We start from the raw sequence: 23,446 nt of genomic DNA, 5'->3' as shown, positions 1-23,446 counted from the left end.
GCTCAAAAACATGAAACAGAATCATCTAATATAGCTTGGATTAGTGAACCTAACTTGATAATCCAAGAAAATTGGCTCAAGTGGAGCATAAACACCAGCATGGATTGGTGGGGCTGAATGGCCTATTTCTGTGCTGTATATTCAATGCAATTTTACATAGTTTTACAGTGCTCAGAATAATAAAAATGAAATACATTCACAAAAGGTTTTATTTCATTTTTGCCACTAACAAAAAGCCTAAATTATTCAACTGCTCTGACTGTTTTCAATGAAATAGCAACACTTGAGTCAAACCAGTCACTAATATGCAATATAAAATATGGAAAGTAATCAACACCATGGTTTTGGTCGCAATAAAATTGAAAGGTACTCATACTGCTCTTAAACTATTGGGTTGACCTCTAAACACAAATATAGGCATGGGCCAGAATTCTCCAATCTTGCCTCAAGCTGGGATTGTCTGGTCCCGCTGAAGTGAATAGAGATTTGGCAGGAAAAATAAAAAAGCAGAATGATATTTAGATGACGAGAAATTGCATAATGTTGCAGAGGGATCTGGGTTCCCTTGTACATGAATGAGAAAAGGTTAGCATATGGTACAACAATGGTGGAGTGGCACAGTGGTTAGCACTACTGCCTCGCAGCGCCAGGGAGTCGGGTTCAATTTCTGGCTTGGGTGACTGTGCAGAGTCTGTATATTCTCCTCACATCTGCGTGGGTTTCCTCCGGGTGCCCCAGTTTCCTCCCACAGACCGAAAGACTTGCTGGTTAGGTGCATTGGTCATACTAAATTCTCCCTCAGTGTACCTGAACAGGCGCCGGAGTGTGGCGACTTAGGGATTTTTACAGTAAAATATCATTACAGTATTAATGTAAGCCTACTTGTGACACTAATAAATAAACTTTAAAACAAATAATTAGGAAGTCAATGTAATATTGGCCTTTGTTGCAAGGGAGCCTCTCGTATCCAAGTTGGTAAACCTTGCCATAAGTGTAAAAGGCATTGGTAAGACCATACCTAAAGAAAGAAGCACAGTTTTAATCTCCTTACTGAAGGAGTGATATATTTGCATTGGAAGCAGTCCAGAGAAAGTTCATTCGGCTGATTCCTGGGATGAAGGAATTGTCTTATGGTCTTATGAGGAAAGATTGAGCAGATTAGGCCTATACTCATTGCAGTTAAGAAAATTTAGAGGCAATCTTATTGAAACTATATGATCCTGAGGGAGTTTGACAAGGTAGAGGTTGAGACGTTTCCCCCGTGGAGAATTAGGCATACATTTTTTTTAAAAAGGGTCTCCTCTTGAGACAGAAATTAGAGGAATCTTTTCACTCAGGGAGTTGTTAGTCCTTGCAATTCTCCTCCCTGTAGGTCTGTGGAGACTGAGTCATTGAACATTGTTACAATCCCAGTTGATATTTCTCCTGAAGAGTCAGGCCCCAGAATGGAACCCAGACTCAAAAAACCTTAACTTTTGTTCAGAGGCATGAATGAAGAGAGTCACAGGACTGTCAATTAACTTTTCACAAAAATAAAGCATTGATTAAACATGAAAAGTCTGACTATAATACAATACTCCTTTACCGCACCTATACCTTTACAGATGTACACAGATTTTTAAGGAAATTACCAAATAAATCTTATACTGTAATTGTTTCTATAAGTACACAGTCCATGTAAACCAACAGCCAACTAAGGTCAGACACACCACACTCTGAGTCCAAGTGGCAGATTCCACCCAATATAACTTCTGTGGATTTTTCATCAAATCCCCCCAGATGCTTACTGCACTGTCAGCCAACTGGGCTCAGTGGAACTCCAACTTCCATACTAGTGTTTCCAAAATCCATTCTCGGAAAGAAACATACTTTTGAATCTTCTCACAAATAAATTTCTCTCTTGGATACCTTTACCAAGGATCCACTTCCAGGATTTAAATCTCTCCTTTCAGTATTCCTCGGCTCTGGATTGCCATGTGCATTCAAGTTTCCATACAATCTCTCAAGTACCCAGCCAATTCAACAGAACACAACTGCTTCACAGGCTATATTAAGGTGATGCCAGCCTTAAGATTACTTCAGATGCCTGGCTTCTCACGAGACAACTTCAGCAGATCTGGGGACCTTTCTGTGCCCCTTTCTTTAACTTCAATGAACAGTACTTCATTCAGATTCCAGTTCTTTGTCCCTTTGACTTCAGTCTCCCTGGCACTTCTCTTTCATTCCCTGGTTTTTAGAAGAATCTGTTCTTTAGCTTCTGGGAATTGCTCTCTGCTCCTTACTCCGTTGTCCTGACTGCCTGCTGGCAGCTTCTATGAGAGCTGTTTTCTTCTCAGATTCCACAAGTGCTTACGCTTTTCAATGTGGTTGCCAAACAACCATCTAGTCTCTCTTTAAACCATGTTTGTTTTCCCGTCATAAACCTTTACTCATAATGCAGACACAGTTTAAAAGGAAACCAAACCCCACAGGCGTGCAGACACCTTTGTTTAACATGAGCAAACTGAAGTTTTAACACTTCTCCAGAAACACAAAGCTGTTTTCCCCATAGTTTCAACTTCCCAAACTCTTGGAGAAATCATGTACTCCTGCCAATTATTCTTTCATTTTTCATCTCCCTATAAAAGCTGTTTTTATTTCCTTCTATAATATCAAAATTTTTATAAATTCATTCTTAGTCCTTCTACTTTCACTCCTGCTCCCCAACCACACACTCTCACATTCCTTATGATTACTTGCACTCATTTAATCATATGTCTATCTTTAAGGTTTCCATCTCTATTCAGTCAAATAATACCCTTCTCTAATATACCGCCTCCTTTTGCCTTTGCATTTTATCCATTTCAGATTTGAAAAGTCTCCATCTCTACTCTGGATATATTTGTTAACCGTTTTGTGCAGATAATTGAACCCGATTCCTTCCCATCTTACTGGAATAGGTTTATATCCAGTTCAGAATCCATATGGTGGACAATGGAGAAAAGAACTGATGCATCCATTCATAGGAGACACCTTACAGATTGAGAGGAGGGAAAATAATAGGGTAACATCTCGGAGTCAATGTCTAAAAATAGTAAACGTATTCTGCCATAATGGTTCTCTCCTTTGATATCTTGAATAAACAAAGAATGCTGGATGAGGCAAAACACACATTTGTTTAGAATACATAAATATCATGTCAATAAAATATAAGTTGGGAATGTAATGAAAGCCCACTGAATCTTACGTATTTTAAGAATTAAAATAACTTCAATTAGTAAAATTGCTTGCATAATATACTTTATTAGCATCAGACAAAACTTTAAAACGTACCTGTTCTTCTGCTATATTACATTTTTCCTCTTCAGCTAGTTGCTTCATTCTTAGTTTATGGATTATGTCTTCTTTACAAAAGACCTGTAGATTTATCAATTTTTAAAAATAAGAATTACGATAAGAGCAACTTAGGAGGCCTTTTAGTCCATTGAGTTCATGCTGGCTCTTCATAGATCAATCCAGTCAAACCCATTCCATTCTAGCCCCGTAGCCTTGTAAGTTTATTTTCCATCAATGTGTATCAAATTTTCTTTTGAAATCATTGACCATCTCTGCTTCTACCACCCTTATAGGCAGTGAGTTTTAGGTCATCACCACTTGCTGCATACAGGTTTTTCCTCGTTCCCCTCCTATCTCTTGCCCAAAATCTAAATCTCAATTCTGAGTTCCCTAGGTTTTGTACCATGAGCTGTTGGAAACAACATTTTTTTGTCTACCTTATTTAAACCTGCCATAATCTTGTATGCCTCCATCAGATGTCCTTTGCTCCAAGAAGAGCAACCCCAGCTTCTCCAAGCTAACCATATAGTTGAATTCCCTCATTCCTTGAATCACTGGTAAATCTCCACTGCACCCTCTCGAGGATCTTCATATCCTCCCTAAAATCTGGTGACCAGAACGTTGCACAATACTCTAGCTGTGGCCTAACCAGAGCTTTACGTAGGCTCAGCTTAATGTCTTGCTTTTGTACTTAATACTTGTACATTGCCAAGATCCCAGATGCTCTGCTAAATGCTCTCTCAATATGTCCTGCAACCTTCATATCTTTATGCCTTTCAGATAGGTTTGTCTGAATATTTATTAAAAATTTCGGAAATTGCCTCATTTGAAAGGATATCTTGTTCACTTTGCGCAGTGATCATCCAAGCTTCAAGTCGGGCTTGTAAGCGTCCATTGTCCTCCACCGTTTCATTGTATTGCTGCTGAAGTTGTTTTATTTGATCTTTCAGGTCAATAATGGTGATTTTCTTCTTTTGAACCTTTAATTAGGAAATCAATGTCTTAATATATAACAACCTTATGAAAAAGACGTGCACATTTAGAGATTATAAGCTTTACATTTATTTAGCCAAATAAACTTTTTTTAAATTTATAAATAATTCCTTTCAAATACTTAGTTAAATTACAGATAAGCTGCTACCTTATTTACAGCAATTGATTGGATTAAAGCACTATATAGCTAAATTAAGATTGGAATTCAGATTTAAGCTAATTATGAAGCAGAAACAGGTAAATATCGGTAATAGGAGAATAGTACTGACAACACCCTGGCTGTGGTGTTGAGGATTGTTGTTCCTGAACTAGCTGTGCCGCTAGCCAACTATTGCAGTACAGCTACAACACTAGCATCTTATTTATTTATTTAAAGTTTATTTATTAGTGTCACAAGTAGGCTTACATTAACACTGCAATGAAGTCACTGTGAAAATCCCCTAGTCACCATACTCTGGCACCTGTTCGGGTGCACTAAGGAGAATTTAGTATGGTCAATGCACCTAACCAGCACATCTTTCGGACTATGGGAGGAAACCGGAGCACCCGGAGGAAACCCATGCAGATCCAGGAGAACGCAAGATTCCACCCAGACAGTGACCCAGGCCAGGAATCATCTCTGGCAGCAGTGCTAACCACTGTGCCACCCATAAAATGGAAAATTGTCCAGATATAATCTGTCCACAAGAAGCAGGACAAATCCAATCTGGCCAATCGATTACTGCCCATCAGTCTATTCTCAGTCACCTGTAACGGTGTCACCAATAGTGAGATCAAGCAGCATTTAATCAGCACTAACTTGCTCAGCATGTCGAGTTTGGATTCCATCAGGGCCACTCAGCTCCAGACTTCATTACAGCTTTGGTCCAAAATTGGAGGTGAGGAGATAGTGATTGCTTGAAGCAGCATTTGATTGAGTGTGGCCTTTCATGAAATTGAAGTCAATGGTGATCAGGGGAAAAGCTATCTATGGTTGGTGTCATACCTAGCACAAAGAAAGAAGGATATGTTCACTGGAGGCTAATCATCTCAGCTCCAGGACATCGCTGAAGGGAGTTCTCAGAATAGTGCCTTGGGTCCAAATATCTTCAGCTGCTTACTCAATAACCTTGTTTTCATATAGTCAGAAGTGGGGATATTCGTTCATGATTACAGGATTCAGTTCCATTTGCATCTCATCAGCCAATGAAGCAATCTGTCCGTTGCCACCTTATGCAGAAAAATTTGGACAATATTCAAAGTTGGGCTGATAAGTTTCACGTAACATTCACGCCATGAGACAATGGCCATCTCCAAGGGGAAGAAAACTAACCACCTCTGCTTCACATTCAAAGGCATTAACATTGCTGAATCCCCCATCATAAACATACTGCGGTTCATCATTAACAAGAAACTGGAACAGCCATATGTATACTATTGCTGTAAGAGCAGGTCAGAGGCTGGGTATTTTGCGGCAAATATCGTACCTCTCAATTTCCCAAAGCCATTCCATCAACTACAAGACTCCACACTTGCCTGATGACTGCAGCGCCAACAACATTCAACAAGTTCAAAAATATGCAGGACAAAACAATCTACTTAACGGCACACCATCCACCACCTTAAATGTTCATTCCCTCCATCGTCGATGCATCGTGGCTACAAGATGCACTTCAGGAACTCACCAAAGCTTCTGCAACGGCACTTTCTGAACCCACACTCTCTATCACCTTAGAAGAACAAAGACAGTAGGTGCAAGGTGAAACTATCACCTACAGTTTCCCCTCCAAAGTCACACACCTTCTTGACTGGAAAATATATCACTATTCCTTCATCATCACTGGGTCAAAATCCTGACACACTCTACCTAATAGCATTGTGAGTATATCCTAAACAACACACTGCCATGGTTCAAGATGATGATTTACCAACTCCTTTACAAAGGCAATCAGACGTGGGAAATAAAGACTGGCCATTCCAGCCACATCTATATCCCATGCAATTTTATTTTAAATTGTCATCATTTGTAAACTAATTCCACGCCATACATAGCAAATGTAAATTACATATTGTCTTATTAATTGAAGCATTTTAACATTTGTTTCATTAGAGACAGTCATGTTCATCCAGTAACCTCCGTTAATGATAGCAACATTGCTCTCACTAAATAAAATCTTAATATGCTCTGTAACATTTTAATCTGATAATCCTGCTTGATTGTTGCTTATGTTGAGTTTTAAATGCTAAAATGTTTCCTTCCTGGTCTTTAACAAGAGATGGGAGCCTTAGTACATGTGAAAATAATGTATTTAAATCTATTCTTAATAATACTCTACTTCTTAAATAGAATTATTTTGTTTTTGCTTACTGGTAAGAGGAAGAGAAGGAGACAGAAAAATAGAGGCAGATTTTGTTGTCAGCAACAAAACAAAAGTGTTTGCCGCTGACCTCTAAGAAAGCTGCCCACAAAGATCTAGCAATCTCTGTAGTGCGGATTTCCCCTTTCCCAATCTGATACGAACTCAAGGGAAATTGCCAGGCAGCTCACAGCAATGATGTCATCAAACAGGCTAAGCAGCCAATCACACTGCAGCATCCTCAGTAAGCAAAAAACCATAGAATACCTTCACTTTGAATTTTAAATTTTACAGATAGCAAAATAAATGATTAGGACATACTCAAAGGATTAAGGTACAACCCAAATATCATAAACAAGCATTTCTTGAAAAAAAATGTATTGTTTTAAAAATGTAGACTCCCCACCCCAGGCCTCACCTCACACTCCACCCCAGCCAAACTTTGCACCTTGGTTGCGATGTACCACAGCATAGTGCAGCGCAAGAGGAATACAGTCCCATGGCAAAAAGGCTTTGTCCACTGACCTCAAAGTCTCTTGTAAACTGAGGACCACCTTGTGCACACCACTCCTTCGCAATCAGATTTTAGACTGACATAATTTCATACTGGTGTGATGCAGAATTGGAAGGCTTGACAGGACACTGGTGGGCAGCTGTTTGAATGAACATTCATTAGATGCAAAGGGATGCAAATGGTGTTCATGCCACCAGCCAGCATGAAGACTCACCATTAACCCACCATTGGGAGAATTGCAATGTGATTTTACGCTGGTGGGTTTCTAATTTGTTGGTTCCAGCCAGATTCTCTGCTCCCGTCCGCCATCAAACCCACCGTGGGCAGGGTGGGAGAATTCCGCCCTTAATGGTGTCAGTCATGTCAAAGGTTATAGAGAAGTCAAAAAGAGAAAATGTATTCTGGGGCATGATCACAGGAAATGTCATTTGCGATTTTTCATTGCTGTTGCAGTGGAAACCTGATTGAACGTTAAGGTAAAAAAGGGCAGAGATATGAAAAGCAAAAACAATTAAAATGCAAGTTTCTTCCTTAAGATTACTTAATTCCAGAGTCCTTCCTTTTTAATTTACTGAGACCAAAAGAGCAAATTTGCTGTATGGTTCTTTGTTCCACCACTATATTTTTCAGCAGAAGTGAGGTAAAAGCTCCAGTTAGCACAAGCTCTTTTAGTTTACTAAAAAAGATTCAGAATAGGAAACTTGTTAATAATTATAGATCAGCATTGGATAGAATTGACTTCAGTTTAGTGCATTAAATCAGGTTCATTAAAATCTATTAACATCGAGTGATAGAGGAGGAAATGGAAATATTTCACCAGCTATATTTTCCAGGAACAGTACCACAGCTCCTCCCCATCCTCAATCTTAAGCACGTGAGCATATTCTCTTACATCAGTCAAGTAACCATATTTAACATGGCAATTCCTATACACAAAATTTACAACACTGTCATTCAAATCAAACTGAATAAGGGCATAAAAATGAAAATAATAAAAAGAAGTTTTTAAAAACATTGAAAACGCCATGAAATATCCGATCTAATGCATTTCATTGCCACAAAGGTTGAGTAGTTGATAGTCATATTAATGCACAGCTGCACAGACAGTGATCTGGTATCACGTGCTGCTATCATGAATGCCACAGATTTATAAATGTAGAGAATGAAGGTAATATTCTTCACTGTACCTGAACAAAACCAAAGTCTGCAATTTTAGAATATCCATTATTTTTGCTGGATAGTCATTTTTTCCCCATTGCAAAACATTTATAATTCACATCATGTATATCCATTCTGCAGTGCATTTATAGGTTTACAATATTTTAAAAAGTTAAAGCCTTCTGGAAAATTCAAACATTCCACCTCACCCCTTCATCTTCAGCCTTTCTTGCCTTTATGCATATATGAAAACATATACGTAAATCAAAGATCCAGACACTAATAGGTTAAAATGCATTATAGAAATGTCTTAGATGCAGGATAAAGGCACAGCACATCAAATATAAAGAAAATTATTAAACTGGCTACTGACCTAATTATGCTACAAGACTAAAATCAAAGTATGATGAGGCCAGCTTTTAAGTCTGTGTATAATACAAACCATATGTAGGATCTGTTTTATCAGAAGTCAGAAGGGCATTACTTTCCTGAAAATTACATATTCTCATGCAAAAACCGGATGGTCTTTATTGATGGACAATGTCGTAAAGCCATCACCGTGTTTATAGACATTTAATTGAAGACAGCATAAAACGATAAACTAAGAAACATGCATGGTTGACTCCTCCAATTCAAACCATAAATCATACTGATGTTCAGACAAGTCTCCCAGACACAAATTCTGATGATAGATGAACCATTTAACTTTGATTTTTGAAAGCAATGAGCTTGCTAGCAATACCTCACACTGACTAATACCACATATGGTCATGCAAGAATTCATCAGAAATCCATTTTTTTTGTTCTGCAGATGCCAAAACAGCTAGCTATAATATGTGAATGCGGTTGGGCGAGTCCAATTTTTATAAATTTAAAATCTTTTTAAATCATAGAATAGCAAATATCATTTGATACCAAACAAATCCCGGTTGAAGACTTTCATTGCAATTCTCATTCTCGAGACATGTTTTGTTTTTCTTCTTAAGTCAGTCAAACTAAAGCTATCACACCAATCTAAATGAATGTACGTGAGCTGTGGAGCACCATATAGAAATGCGTGCTTCATCAGTGACACAGCATGGTTAATCAGACATTTCCTTTAAATATCACGTATTGTGTAGGATTTTAAATGACTTAGAATTCTACCTAGTACACAAGAGATTCCAGGTGGTGGCTCTCTCTGACTACCTCACACCTAAAACCAATAGGGGATTCAGTAATAAAGCATTATAATACAGGCCAAAAAGCAGCTGCATGCCCTCTCAGGGGACTTAGTTAGCTATGCAATGTAATGCCTGACTTTGGGTCTTGTTAGTAAGCATTTTGTGTGGCTGCACTCACAGAGCAAACAAACACAGTGCTGAAATCATTAATTCAACCTGATTTAATAGGATTTTTTTTTAGAAATCCCTTTTGACTCCATCTCTATAGACTGTTTCATCCCTCTCCGACTCTGACAGCTGAAAACATCAAGTTTTTTTTATCATACAAGTTTCAAAGCTTCTTGGTGCCTTAATTATTTCTGAACTTCTGAGCTTCCAGGGACTACAAAGATCAGATCTAATTTTCAAATACAGTGAACATGAAATGAGCAACTGTGAAAGAATAAGAACATATAGAGGCAAAAAAGCTGGGCAGCTCTAAAAAATTATGTGGATAATGAAAAGAAAATAATCAGATGGGAAAAAATAATGCACTGAGCATTTCCTAAAAGAACTGGTGATTCAGATGAACTCAATCACATTGTGTAATATCACAGAATGTGATATATCAAGCGTATGCTTAGCAATGAACAAACAGCCTGAATCCCCTACAGTTCACGTTTGGTATCATCTAACTGTAATAAATGAAAGAACAGCGATATTTAGATGGATGAGCTATGCACCTGGAAGAGAAAACTACCAAACAAGGACCTTAAGCGATCCCCTGTCTTCACATGCTTGATTTCATTCCTTAATTAGAGCCATTAATCAATGAGTATGAGATATAAGACTTTAGAAGGGCCTGGTGACATGACACCTTGCCACCTGTCAAAATTACAGCTTTCAGTTCATGCACCATCCCTCAAATAGTTATTTTCTACAAGCCTGGCTGCATTCCACAATTTATTATTTACAGTATAAGCCTCTACCAGCCCAAACCTTTCCTGATGAGTCTTTATGCAACAAGCATTTCACTTATTATGCATTAAATATTTGTACCATGCACTAATTTCCAAAATCTGAAAACGTTGGCTTTGAATTTCTTCATGGAACATGATTTTGTGATGGTGCCAAATGTAACTCGAAATGCCAGTGATATTGCCAAATGCAATTTGCAATGCCAATAATATTTATATGAAGTTCTGCTCCCGAAGCACAATGCTAACAATGAATCGAATCAACATTTGTTAAATATAAAATATTCTTTTCTCCAGAGAAAATTTGAGTATTTGCTGCGCTATTAATTTAACAATTTTAGTGATTTGAGAATGATTGTTTTCACACAGCAAAATTAAAACGTTTTATTAAGATGGAGATCTTTATAGAAATCCAGTGAAATAATAACAATCTCGCAGGATATTTCCAAATGCCATTTAGAATGTTACCCTACGTTTTATTTATATACATAGGTTGGAATTTCTCCCATCAATAACATTAATAAAAATGCAGCAAAGGAAACTTGAAATTTCCAAAATTGTACATTCCCACTAATGTTCCGGCAAAAGTACTTACAGGAGTATTGCACTCTTACTTATTCAAATGTCAACTTAATTTTAACAATTTCAATGTGTACATTATTTTTGACTCGTAGGTCACTTAGGCAACTAATAGGTGAATTTGAAAAGTGAAGGGAGGTCTCCCCAGTGTCCAAGCCAGTATTTATCCCTCAACCATTTCATTAACTCAGATTATCTGGTCACTGTTGTTTGTGGAACATTGTTCTTTGTGTTGTAAGATGTTGAATATTGTTTAGTAGGTCTTAATTAATTCATTGTGATCTTACATAGGCTAACTGTATGTCTTTATTAACTTCAAGAACTACATACATATACATAGTAAAGAGTTCAAGCTGGGTGCTATTTCCATGCTTGCTTGTGCACGCAGCTCTGTCCAACAGTAGACTAACACCGAGGATTAGGTCACATGTTCGCTTACATCACTCTGCGCGGTACTGTGCTCAGCGCCACACAGTATCCAATTCTGTTACATTGGACTGAAATTGCAGGACATTGGTCTCACCTGTGAGTACGCCTTGCTCCACAACTCTGGCATGGACGCTCAACTGATCAGCTTCACTTGGCCTGGAGTGTCCCTAGCTTTCTCAAGGGTTAGATTTTCCTTTGCGTGACTATGTCTGAGAATGTGTCATCCACTACTTCTACAACTATTCTCTCCTTTATGAGTTCATATTTTAGGTCTCTGTATTCGCAGTCTTCAGTGATCCTGAACAGATCATTAACAAATGAGTAGACTGGTTCTTCTGGCTGCTGGACCTGATTAAAGTTAGCCGTTTCAAGGTTAAAATTAACATCCAACATTTTAGTACTTCTCCAAATTTAGCAGATGATTTGTTGCCACTTGTCTAGCAATAATGTTGCTTCCTATTGGGCCTACCAAGTAAAGCAGTGAGTGTTAACTTGTTCAGCTTCTGATTTCTATCCAGACCAGAAGCACTCATGTGTTGGATAAGTCCAAATTGATCTGGAGGATTTCGATCTATGTTTAAACAATTTTGAAGTGTAGATTCAGCTTTAGGAAGTTGCTAAAATTCAAGGTGGCACCACCGTTCATTTTGAATACAAAAGGTTTACCTTTACTATCCAGTTTTGACGGGCTTCTGCTATAATGGCTTTCATGCTCAGCCTTGAAAAAATTTTAAATAATGGCTGGTAGGACTGATTAACTGTAGACTTCTCTATTTCAGCACTAAGGTTTTGGGTCACGAAAGCATCAAATTGTGACCTCTGGTAGTCTTAAATGCTGATTCTTTATTGTAATGATTCTGAATTAATTAGTTTGTTTTTTGTTCTAGGAGCAAGCTCGGGCTTCATGCACCAGCTCAGGAATCTGGTTTTTCCAAAGGAACTTTTATACAGCAAATTATGACCACTGAACTATTTACAAGTTTCTCAGGATTTGCTGTATCCTGGAATTTAAAAGTTCTACCTTATCCCTGCTTGATCTGCTGACTTTGGGAATTGAGCTAGACTTCCAAGAGACCCTAGAGTCTTCTGCTACAACGAGGAATTTTACATTTCTGCCTTCAGCTTCCAAGCCTTTCTTTGGAGCTTTTCCCTGGCATTTTTCCTCTGCATGTCTGCTTCTCGAGCTGTTCCTCAGGTCAGAATGCTCCTTCAAAGTTTTCTTTAGTCTTGCAGGATTTTAGTTTTTCTCTGCATTTCATGTGAGGTTTTGAGCTTTTCCATTTGCTGCCTTCATATTGTAATGTGTTAGATACCATTCAATAGGTCATAATGACATGTTTTTAGTCTCAAGTTGGTTAACTGCATGTATTTATTAACTGTAAAAACTATATATAATCACAATAAAGTGTTAACGCTAGGAACTGCCTCCATATTTGCTTGACTGACCCCTACACTAGACTGACCCCGAGGTGTGGATCATGTGTTCTTTGTGTGGATGATACTGTATTCAGTTCTACATTAATATAGACAGACTATATGTGCCAGAGCGTTACACTACAGTTTACAAATTGGCTGCTGCATTTCCTATATTACAACAGTGGCTATTCTGTTTTATTAAAAGTACTTAAATAGCTTGTAAAGCACTTTGGGATGTTTTGTTGTCATGAAAGGTGCCGTACAAATGCAAGCCTGTTTTAAGTAAGAATCTCTGAGGAAAATAACTAAGGAATGCTTACATTTAAAATTTAACTGCAAAAGGGTCATTTTGACTTTGGGTGATAGCAAATCAGCAAACTGTTTTACATCTCTCAGATTTCATTTATAGTGACAACGTAAACAGCTGTTGATTCACTATCACCCAAAGTCAAAATTATTCCCTTAAAGTAAGATTCTTCTTCACATCTTCTGACTAAGTCTCATGTAGATTTTCTGTCTGTAGTTAAGACAGTTAGCTTTTTGGACTTAGGATACCAATGCGTGCCATCCTAATTTAAATGCATTAAATCATTAACACAGGCTAAAACTACCAAACTGCCTGTCTATATTGCCTTTGATGGGGCATAATCATTCCACAGTCCTGTCTGAAAATAAAATCTCACCACCACGAGTAAATTATCTCCCATGTATTGCAGCACTACGCTGTGTTACACGGGGCAAATGAACAGCAAATCTAGGAACTAGACTTGCTATAGGGCATTAGCAGAATTGCACAGCATCATAATCCTACGTCTTAACACATCCCTCCCACCTCACCATCAGGTCAGGAGAGTAACTTGGCTCTGAGTAGAGTGTAGAACGGTATGCCAGGAGCAGCATTAGGCATAACTTGGAATGAGGTACTACATAGAGTATTGCATGTTCAATACCAAACTCAGTAAGTCATGCAGTTCTACCATCAACAGATCATAGCAAGCTCTGTAGCCCAACCAAACCCAGTCGAGAATGGTGATGGAAAATATGACAACTAATGGAAACAGAACACACTTGAAATGCCCATCTTTAACCATGGAGAAACTCGGCAGGTGAATGAAAAATACAAAGCTGAAGTGTCTGCAAGCATTTGCGAAAAATGCTGAATGGATTATTCTATATGGCTTCTTCTCAAGATTGCTAGCAACAGTTATAATGTGCATCCAATTTGGTTCACTCCATGAGACATTAAAAAGCAATGCAACAGATACAGTAAGGATTTGATAACTTCCCATTTGTGTCAGTGCAGCTCAGACACCGACATCAACCAAAATATGAATGATTAGTAAATATGAACAATTAGCATTTTCCATCCACAACAAAACAAATCGAATTCAGCAAATTACTGCTCTATCAGCCAGTCTTTCAGCCCTGATCGTAAAGGTGGTTGAAGGAGTCATCATTAATAGTAGCATCTAATTAAACCTACTCACCACTAACCTGATCACTAGCAACTCAATTCAGTCTCCCCCAGAGCCTCTCTGCTCCAAATCCTCAGAACCTTATTCCAGACATGGATGTAACAGCAAAATGTCTGAGGAGAGGTAAGGGTAGCTGACCTTGACATCAAAGCAGCATTCGACCAATATGACCCTGAGCATCATTAACAAAATTGAACTACATGGAGGTCAGTAGCAAAACCACTCACTGGCTGGATTTTTCTGACACGAGGAAAGATGATTGTGGCTGCCAGCAGACAATCATCGCAGACGCAAGTCATCATTACCGGGGTTTCTCGGTGAACCATCTCAACTTAACCATCTACAGCTTCATTGATGAAACTCTCGCTGTCATAAAGTTAGGAGTGGGACTGTTCCTGACAACAGCATTCAGCTTCACTCAAAACTACCCCAATAAAAGAAGCAGCCAATACAAACCTACAGCAGATCCTGAAATTTATCCAGGCTTGGACTGACAACCGGAAGGTGACATTCACCTAAGTGCCAGGTAATAAGCATTCAAACTCCTGACGAGTCTCAATCAATATCTCGGGGGTCACTATTGGCCAGAGGTTGAACCGGATCAGTTATATCAACACCATGGCTGCAAGAACAAGACAGAGGCTAAGTACTTCACATCCCCTGTTTCCTCAGTCTTTGCACAATTCACATAGTCTAGAACATAGAACATTACAGCGCAGTACAGGCCCTTCGGCCCTCAATGTTGCGCCGACCAGTGGTACCAATCTAAAGCCCCTCTAATCTACACTATTCCAATATCATCCATATGTTTATCCAATAGCCACTTGAACGCTCTCAACGTTGACGAGTCCACCACTGCTGCAGGCAGGGCATTCCACGCCCTTACTACTCTCTGAGTAAAGAACCTACCTCTAACATCTGTCCTATATCTCTCACCCCTCAATTTAAAGCTATGTCCCCTCGTGCTAGTCAACACCATCCGAGGAAAAAGGCTCTCACTATCCACCCTATCCAATCCACTGATCATCTTGTATGCCTCTATTAAGTCACCTCTCAACCTTCTTCTCTCTAACGAAATCAACCTCAAGCCCCTCAGCCTTTCCTCATACGATTTTCCCACCATACCAGGCAACATCCTGGTAAATCTCCTCTGCACCCTTTCCAACACTTCCACATCTTTCCTATAATGCGACGACCAGAACTGTACGCAATACTCCAAATGCGGCCGCACCAGAGTTTTGTACAGTTGCAGCATGACCTCCTGGCTCCGAAACTCAATCCCTCTACCAATAAAAGCTAACACACCGTACGCCTTCTTAACAACCCTATCAACCTGGGTGCCAACTTTCAGGGATCTATGCACATGGACACCCAGATCCCTCTGTTCATCCACACTACCAAGTATCTTACCATTAGTCCAGTACTCTGTATTCCTGTTACTCCTTCCAAAGTGAATCACCTCACACTTTTCCGCATTAAACTCCATTTGCCACCTCTCAGCCCAACTCTGCAGCTTATCTATGTCCCTCTGTAACCTGCCACTTCCTTCCGCACTGTCTACAACTCCACCGACTTTAGTGTCATCCGCAAATTTACTAATCCATCCTTCCACGCCCTCATCCAAGTCATTAATAAAAATGATAAACAGCAGTGGCCCCAAAACAGATCCTTGCGGTACACCACGAGTAACTGAACTTCAGGATGAATATTTCCCATCAACCACCACCCTTTGTTTTCTTACAGCTAGCCAATTCCTGATCCAAACCACTAAATCACCCTCAATCCCATGTGTCCGTATTTTCTGCAAAAGCTTACCATGGGGAACCTTATCAAACGCTTTGCTGAAATCCATATACACCACATCAACCGCTTTACCCTCATCCACCTCTTTGGTCACCTTCTCAAAGAACTCAATAAGGTTTGTGAGGCACGACCTACCCTTCACAAAACCGTGCTGACTATCCCTAATCAAATTATTCCTTTCTAGGTGATTATAAATCCTATCTCTTATAATCCTTTCCAATACTTTGCCCACAACCGAAGTAAAGCTCACCGGTCTATAATTACCAGGGTTGTCCCTACTCCCCTTCTTGAACAAGGGGACAACATTTGCTATCCTCCAGTCTTCTGGCACTGTTCCTGTAGACAATGACGACACAAAGATCAAAGCCAAAGGCTCTGCAATCTCCTCTCTAGCCTCCCAGAGAATCCTAGGATAAATCCCATCCAGCCCAGGGGACTTAGCTATTTTTACCCTTTCCAGAATTGCTAACACCTCCTCCTTATGAACATCAATCCCATCCAGTCCAACAGCCTGCATCTCAGTACTCCCCTCAACAACACTGTCCCTCTCCAGTGTGAATACTGACGAAAAATATTCATTTAGTGCCTCTCCTATCTCTTCAGACTCCACGCACAACTTCCCATTCCTGTCCTTGACTGGCCCTAATCTTACCCTAGTCATTCTTTTACTCCTGACATACCTATAGAAAGCTTTAGGGTTTTCCTTGATCCTACCCGCCAAAGACTTCTCATGTCCCCTCCTGGCTCTTCTTAACTCTTTCTTTAGGTCCTTCCTGGCTAACTTGTAACTCTCAAGCGCCCTAACTGAGCCTTCACGTCTCATCTTAACATAAGTCTCCTTCTTCCTCTTCACAAGAGATTCAACCTCCTTAGTAAACCACGGTTCCCTCACACGTCTGCTTCCTCCCTGCCTGACAGGTACATATTTATCAAGGACGCGTAGTAGCTGTTGCTTGAACAAGTTCCACATTACAATTGTGCCCATCCCCTGCAGTTTTCTTCCCCAACCTATGCCAGCTAAATCTCGCCTAATCGCATCATAATTTCCTTTCCCCCAGCTATAACTCTTGCCCTTTGGTATATACCTATCCTTTTCCATTGCTAAAGTAAATGTAATCGAATTGTGGTCACTGTCACCAAAGTGCTCACCTACCTCCAAATCTAACACCTGGCCTGGTTCATTACCCAGTACCAAATCCAATGTGGCCTCGCCTCTTGTTGGTCTATCTACATACTGCGTCAGGAAGCCTTCCTGCACACACTGGACAAAAACCGACCTCTCTAAAGTACTCGAACTATAGCTTTTCCAGTCAATATTTGTAAAGTTAAAATCCCCCAGTACAACTACCCTGTTACTTTCGCTCCTATCCAGAATCATCTTTGCAATCTTTTCCTCTACATCTCTGGAACTTTTTGGAGGTCCATAAAAAACTCCCAACAGGGTGACCTCTCCTTTCCTGTTTCTAACCTCAGCCCAAACTACCTCAGTAGACGAGTCCTCATCAAATGTCTTTTCTGCCACCGTAATACTGTCCTTGACTAACAATGCCACACCTCCCCCTCTTTTACCACCTTCCCTGCACTTACTGAAACATCTAAACCCCGGAACCTGCAACAACCATTCCTGTCCCTGCTCTATCCATGGCTCCGAGATGGCCACAACATCGAAATCCCAGGTACGAACCCATGCTGCAAGCTCACCTACCTTATTCCGAATGCTCCTGGCGTTGAAGTATACACACTTCAAACCGCATTCCTGCCTCCCAGTACACTCCTGCGACTCTGAAACCTCATCCATGACCTCACTACTCTCAACCTCCTGTACACCGGAGCTACAATTCAGGTACCCACCCCCCTGCTGAATTAGTTTAAACCCTCCCGAAGAGCATTAGCAAATTTCCCCCCCAAGATATTGGTACCCCTCTGGTTCAAGTGCAGACCATCCTGTTTGTAGAGGTCCCACCTATCCCAGAAAGAGCCCCAATTGTCCAGGTATCTGAATCCGTCCCTCCTGCACCATCCCTGTAACCACGTGTTCAACTGCTCTCTCTCCCTATTCCTTTCCTCACTATCACGTGGCACGGGTAACAAACCAGAGATAACAACTTTGTTTGTTCTAGCCCTAAGCTTCCACCCTAACTCCCTGAATTTCTGCCTTACATCCCCATCCCTTTTCCTACCTATGTCTTGAGTGCCTGTGTGAACCACAACTTGGGGCTGGTCCCCCTCCCCCTTAAGGATATCGAAAAAACAATCCGTTTGTCAGAGTGATGGGAGTACTCACCGCGCACCTGTTGTTGCTGCAATGTTCAAGAAGCTCAACACATCCCTGGAAGAGCTCAACGAATTGGCATCCCTTCCACTGGACTCAATATTCACCTTATCCTACTGCTCTGCACGAAAATAGAATTCAAGACTGCTGTATCATTTTGGAGATCCCCGTCCCAGAGCCAAGGGAGGAGTCAATTCTCCAAACAAAAATTCTATGTGTCGAATTCGCATAAAACTGGAGTAAATCCTGCTAGTTTTTTCAGTCGAAGTTTCAAAATTAATCGCCCACACTCTGTGCACTGCAGAGTGCACTAGCGTGGAGAGGCCGGCAGCACAGCGCTGAGCGGGCCACTGCACATGCGCTGATCTGTCAGCGCCGAGATTGGTGCGTGCGCAGTGGTCTCGCTGTCGGCCTCCCAATGACTGGCCTGCCCTGTGACCCTGCATCTCTGCCCCTCCGACCACCCCCCCCCCGACCGGCCCAATCATTGGCCCTCCGGACTTGTCTGAGCCAGCCTCGACCGCCCCCACCCTGGTCCGCCTCGATCTTCCTCTTCCCCCCTGCCCTCAGCAGTCCCGATCTCCCGACTCCCCCGCCGCAAACAGGCCGAACCACGCACCCCACCCATCGTGATGGCCAGCCTTGATCGCTGGCCTCCCTCTCTCTGTCACTGATCCCAGGGCAAAGTGGCACTGGGACTGTCCACCCCAACCAATCTCCTCCTCAGAGGCCCCACCCCCATTAGGCTCCACCCCCTTGGCATGGCCCGATGCCCCTTCGGCATTGCCACTTTGCCCTTTGGGCAGTGCCAGGGGCCAGGCTGGCACTGCCAAGATGGCAACACCCAGGGGGCACCGCCTTCACCCCCCGACCTCCTGGGGGCCTACATGGCCCCTGCTCCACTCCAGCCGCCAGCTACCTGCAATTGGAGAGCTATTGTAAATCCCGCTGTAGTGAAACACTCCGAGCGGCGGCGAGGGGCAGGGTGGAGAGGTGATAAGAAAAAGGCTAGCAGGCCTGGAGACTTCAGTCCTGGGCCTGCTAATGATATTTAAATTGTATTAAAATGATCAATTGGAATAATTTATACAGCTCCACGCCAATTTCTGGCATGGAGCTGACAGTGCCGGAAATCTGGCACCCGGAGACTCGCGGAGGCTGTGGCGCCCAGCGGGAAGCCGGCTAAACAGCCACTGCCCAAGTGTCTCGACCCGCTGTGCTGAAAAAGCGGCGCAGCGGGCTGGGAGAATTGCTGCCAAGATGTCAGCCAGTTGAGCTTCCATGGCAGCAGTGAGAGTTGCCATAGGCTGGTCTCTTCTTCCACTTCTGGAAGAGAAATCTGCATAATTTTGGGACTTGATGTAGAAGACACAGTGGCACAGTGGTTAGCATTGCTGCCTCACTGCTCCAGCGACCTAGGTTCGATTCCCGGCTTGGGTTACTGTATGTGAGGAGTTTGCACATTCTCCCCATGTCTGTGTGGGTTTTCTCCAGGTGCTCTGGTTTCCTCCCATAGTTCAAAGATGTGTGGATTAGGTGCATGCTAAATTGCCCCTTGGTGTCCTGGGATGCGTAGGTTAGAGAGATTAACAGGGTAAATGTGTGGGGTTACGGGGATAGGGCCTAGGTGTGATTGTTGTCGCTGCAGACTCAATGGGCTGAATGGCCTCCTCCTGAACTGTGGGGATTCTCTTCTAAGACAGAAGGTGGAATCTTGTGCTGCTCCTGGCAGTGGGAAATGAGGCGGGCAGGCACACTCAATTATGCAGAAATGTAAGTAAGAAACTAAGGCTGCAAAGGATTGAAGGCAGATTAAGCTTCCCAACATCAAGCGGCAGAAACCTATTTATAATGCATTAACATGTCATGCATACTCATTAAACCACTATTTTACCAGATTAAAGGTGTCTTAATTAATACCTCTGCAATGAACAAGAAACTCATGCATTCAGATTCATGACTGGTTACAGGTGACGTGCATCAGGTGAGATCGGCTTCCTGGTGGATACTCATTGAGAAGAGGTTGCTTTTCTTTCATGTGGAGTTTTGTTGGACACTTGCGTTGATGCACTGAAATTAGATAATAGCAGTGCAAGGAGGTTGGGACAATGCTGATCCAGGGAGAATAGATCAAGCAGGAAATACAAAGACTTGAGGGACAAAGGGTAAAAGCTGGACTTACACAGGGATGATCAATATCCATGGACCGTACAGAAGAAGAGGCATATTGAACAGTATATTGAACAATATTTAATAGTACAGAAGAGGCAGCATATTGAACTCAAGACATTAACTCTGTTTCTCTTTCCACAGATGCTGACAGACTTGCTGAACTTTTCCAGCACTTTTTGTCTTTATTTCAGATTTCAGGCACCCGGAATATTTTGCTTTTATTTTAGCAGAAATGTTGCAATCTTGGCATACTTTGTGACCCCAAATTAAGTTTCCAATTTTATATTCTCTCCTCATGAAGACTATTTCACCTCCATAGCACTGCCCTCTTCCACTCCAACCTCAACCTTAGAATAATCAAGTTTCAAGGTGACATTGCTGAAAGTTTTAGTGACGGATGGAAGCCTGGGTCATCTGCCATCTGTTAACTTAAATTTTGTTTCAATAAAACAACAAACAATTGTTCTAAGTGCAACATGAGAAAATTCATCAAATTGGTACCGGGAATGAGGGGCTTCAGTGATGTAGAGAGACTTGAGAAGGTGGGAGTGCTCTCCTTAGAGAAGATTTACAGAGAATGGGGGAGCAGGGAATGGGATGAGGTGGCAGAGAATTTGGGAGAGGTGCTCAAAATTATGAGGGTTTTCATCCAACCTGAGCAAACTATGATCCGTGAGCCAGCCGGTGGAAGCTTCTAATCTGGCATTGAGTGTGCACGTGCCACTACTACTGGCATCTGGCCAATTGGTGTCAGGAGCTGTAAAAATTAATTGCAAATCCTGGAAAGCTTCAAGGTAAGTACTCCCAGGTCAAAATAAATATTTCCAGGTATGTTGGAGTTGACCAATGATCGACAATCAGAGGCAAACTTTTCTTCAGGATTGTGGCGACTATATTAAAGGAACAAGCTCATGTGGAAGAGCAGTTAGAGCAGCTGAAAATGTACAATCAAGATTACTTTTTAGATTACTGCTGTGTTGATTTGATTTTTGACTTTGCAAGTAAAAACACTAATTTTAAATACACTAATTAAAAATTTATTTTACACTTAGGTTTTGACATTCTTTAAGTCAAGACAGCTCTTATCTACTTTTGCTTCCCCATTTTTCCCATTCCCTCACCAAGGAGCTGATGAGTGCTGAGGACTCGCGACATGGGGTGTTAACAGTCCAGGATTTGAACATGGCACTTTCAGGTCTGCATTTGCACAGTAATATAGTGAAGCGACGTTTACCGACCAGAATGGTTATGTATCAGTAATCCATTTTTTAAAATTTGTAAATACATGTACAAACTGCCAACTTTTGTCAGGCATTGACTTGCATAATTCCTCATGTACACTACTGGCATGTTGATGGAGTGGACTCCCTTTCATTTGCAGTACATCTCAGTGTTAACATGTAATGCTCGCAAAGTAATGTGCATGCAGTCAATGACACCATGCACTATAGGTAATCCTCCTGAAAGCTTTATGCATGCTCTGCTTGTACCTTTCTAGCGAGAGAGAATGAAACGTATTCAGCTCCTTCTCTGTACAGAGCCTGATGACCTCCCATATGCAACACCGGATCACAAACTGGGAGATGTTAAAAATATCACCGACTCTATCCTGGAAGGAGTTCAATACATTTAAGTTAATGATCAAAATCATGTTCAGTACCACTGCCAATCCAATCTTGACCTGCTCGGAGGTTGCAGTAGTGGTGTTCTTACTGAAGCACAGACATTTGACACATTTTTCCTCACTCAGATTCAGGTAGGAGAATTGCCCTTTGAATGCCATTGGCAATTATGGCCTCCTGTTCAGAGCCCTTCTCACCCTAATCTTTCTGGCTGCTTGAGCTGCTCTGTGACATCACTGCTCCTTTTTAAAAATCCATTTTTTGGATGTAAGCATTGCTGGTAAGGCCATAATTTATTGCCCATTCCTAAGGTGGTGGTGAACTGCTTTCTTGAACCACTGCAGATTATGTGGAACAGGTACATTCACAGCACTGTTAGAAAAGGAATTCCAAAATTTTGATCCAGTGAGTGAAAGAACAGCGATATTGTTCCAAGTCAGGACACTGTTGAAACTTGCATATTGTGGCATTCATATGCATCTGCTGCCTTTGTTCCTCTCGGTGGTAGACGTCACAGGTTGGGAAGATGCTGTTGAAGGAGTCTTTGTGAGTTTCTGCAGTGCATCGTGTAGATGGTACACACTGCTGCCATTGTGCACCGGTAGTGGAGGGGAGTGAAAAGTTAAGGCAGTGGATGGGTGGTGGTTAGCAGGCTGCTTTGTCCTGAATGGTGTTGAGCTTCTTGAGGTTTTTGGAGCTCAGTGAAGCACAAACCTGCTACTTTCTCTCAGTATGACTGCATTCATGCTCCTGCTACTCTACCAATGTTCTTGCTTTTGCCTGCCAGTAAACCAGCCCAGACTGATGCCAGCCAGGCCAAGGTGGTACAGTCTGAAGCCGGTCCTTATCTAAAGATAGAGCTGATCAAAGTCATCATGCAAGGCCATCAATAAAAGTTAACAATCTTCCACCAGCCATGGATGTTGCCTGGTATGGAGGGTCTTAGCTATGAGGAGAGATTGGGTAAACTGGGATTGTTCTCCCTGGAAAGACGGAGAATGAGGGGAGATCTAATAGAGGTGTACAAGATTATGAAGGGGATAGATAGGGTGAACAGTGGGAAGCTTTTTCCCAGGTCGGAGGTGACGATCACGAGGGGTCACGGGCTCAAGGTGAGAGGGGTGAAGTATAACTCAGATATCAGAGGGATGTTTTTTACACAGAGGGTGGTGGGGGCCTGGAATGCGCTGCCAAGTAGGGTGGTGGAGGTAGGCACGCTGACATCGTTTAAGACTTACCTGGA

The 23,446-nt window shown here is 41.5% G+C and overlaps 1 protein-coding gene across 1 annotated transcript in view; it reads right to left on the bottom strand.

Annotated features, from left to right (window-relative positions):
- Nucleotides 1–23,446, bottom strand: part of LOC144496129 (uncharacterized) — a 287,585-nt gene that overhangs the window by 148,740 nt on the left and 115,399 nt on the right. Inside the window, exons 7-8 of the mRNA XM_078217113.1 lie at nt 4,137–4,295; nt 3,313–3,396 (exon numbers count right to left, since the gene is read on the bottom strand). Of these exons, the coding sequence (XP_078073239.1) occupies nt 3,313–3,396; nt 4,137–4,295 (243 nt within the window). The remainder of the gene's footprint in view (nt 1–3,312; nt 3,397–4,136; nt 4,296–23,446) is intronic.

The sequence above is a fragment of the Mustelus asterias genome, chromosome 7, assembly GCF_964213995.1.
Source record: "Mustelus asterias chromosome 7, sMusAst1.hap1.1, whole genome shotgun sequence".
Lineage (NCBI taxonomy): Eukaryota > Metazoa > Chordata > Chondrichthyes > Carcharhiniformes > Triakidae > Mustelus > Mustelus asterias.
This window is presented reverse-complemented; position numbering and strand designations above follow the sequence as displayed.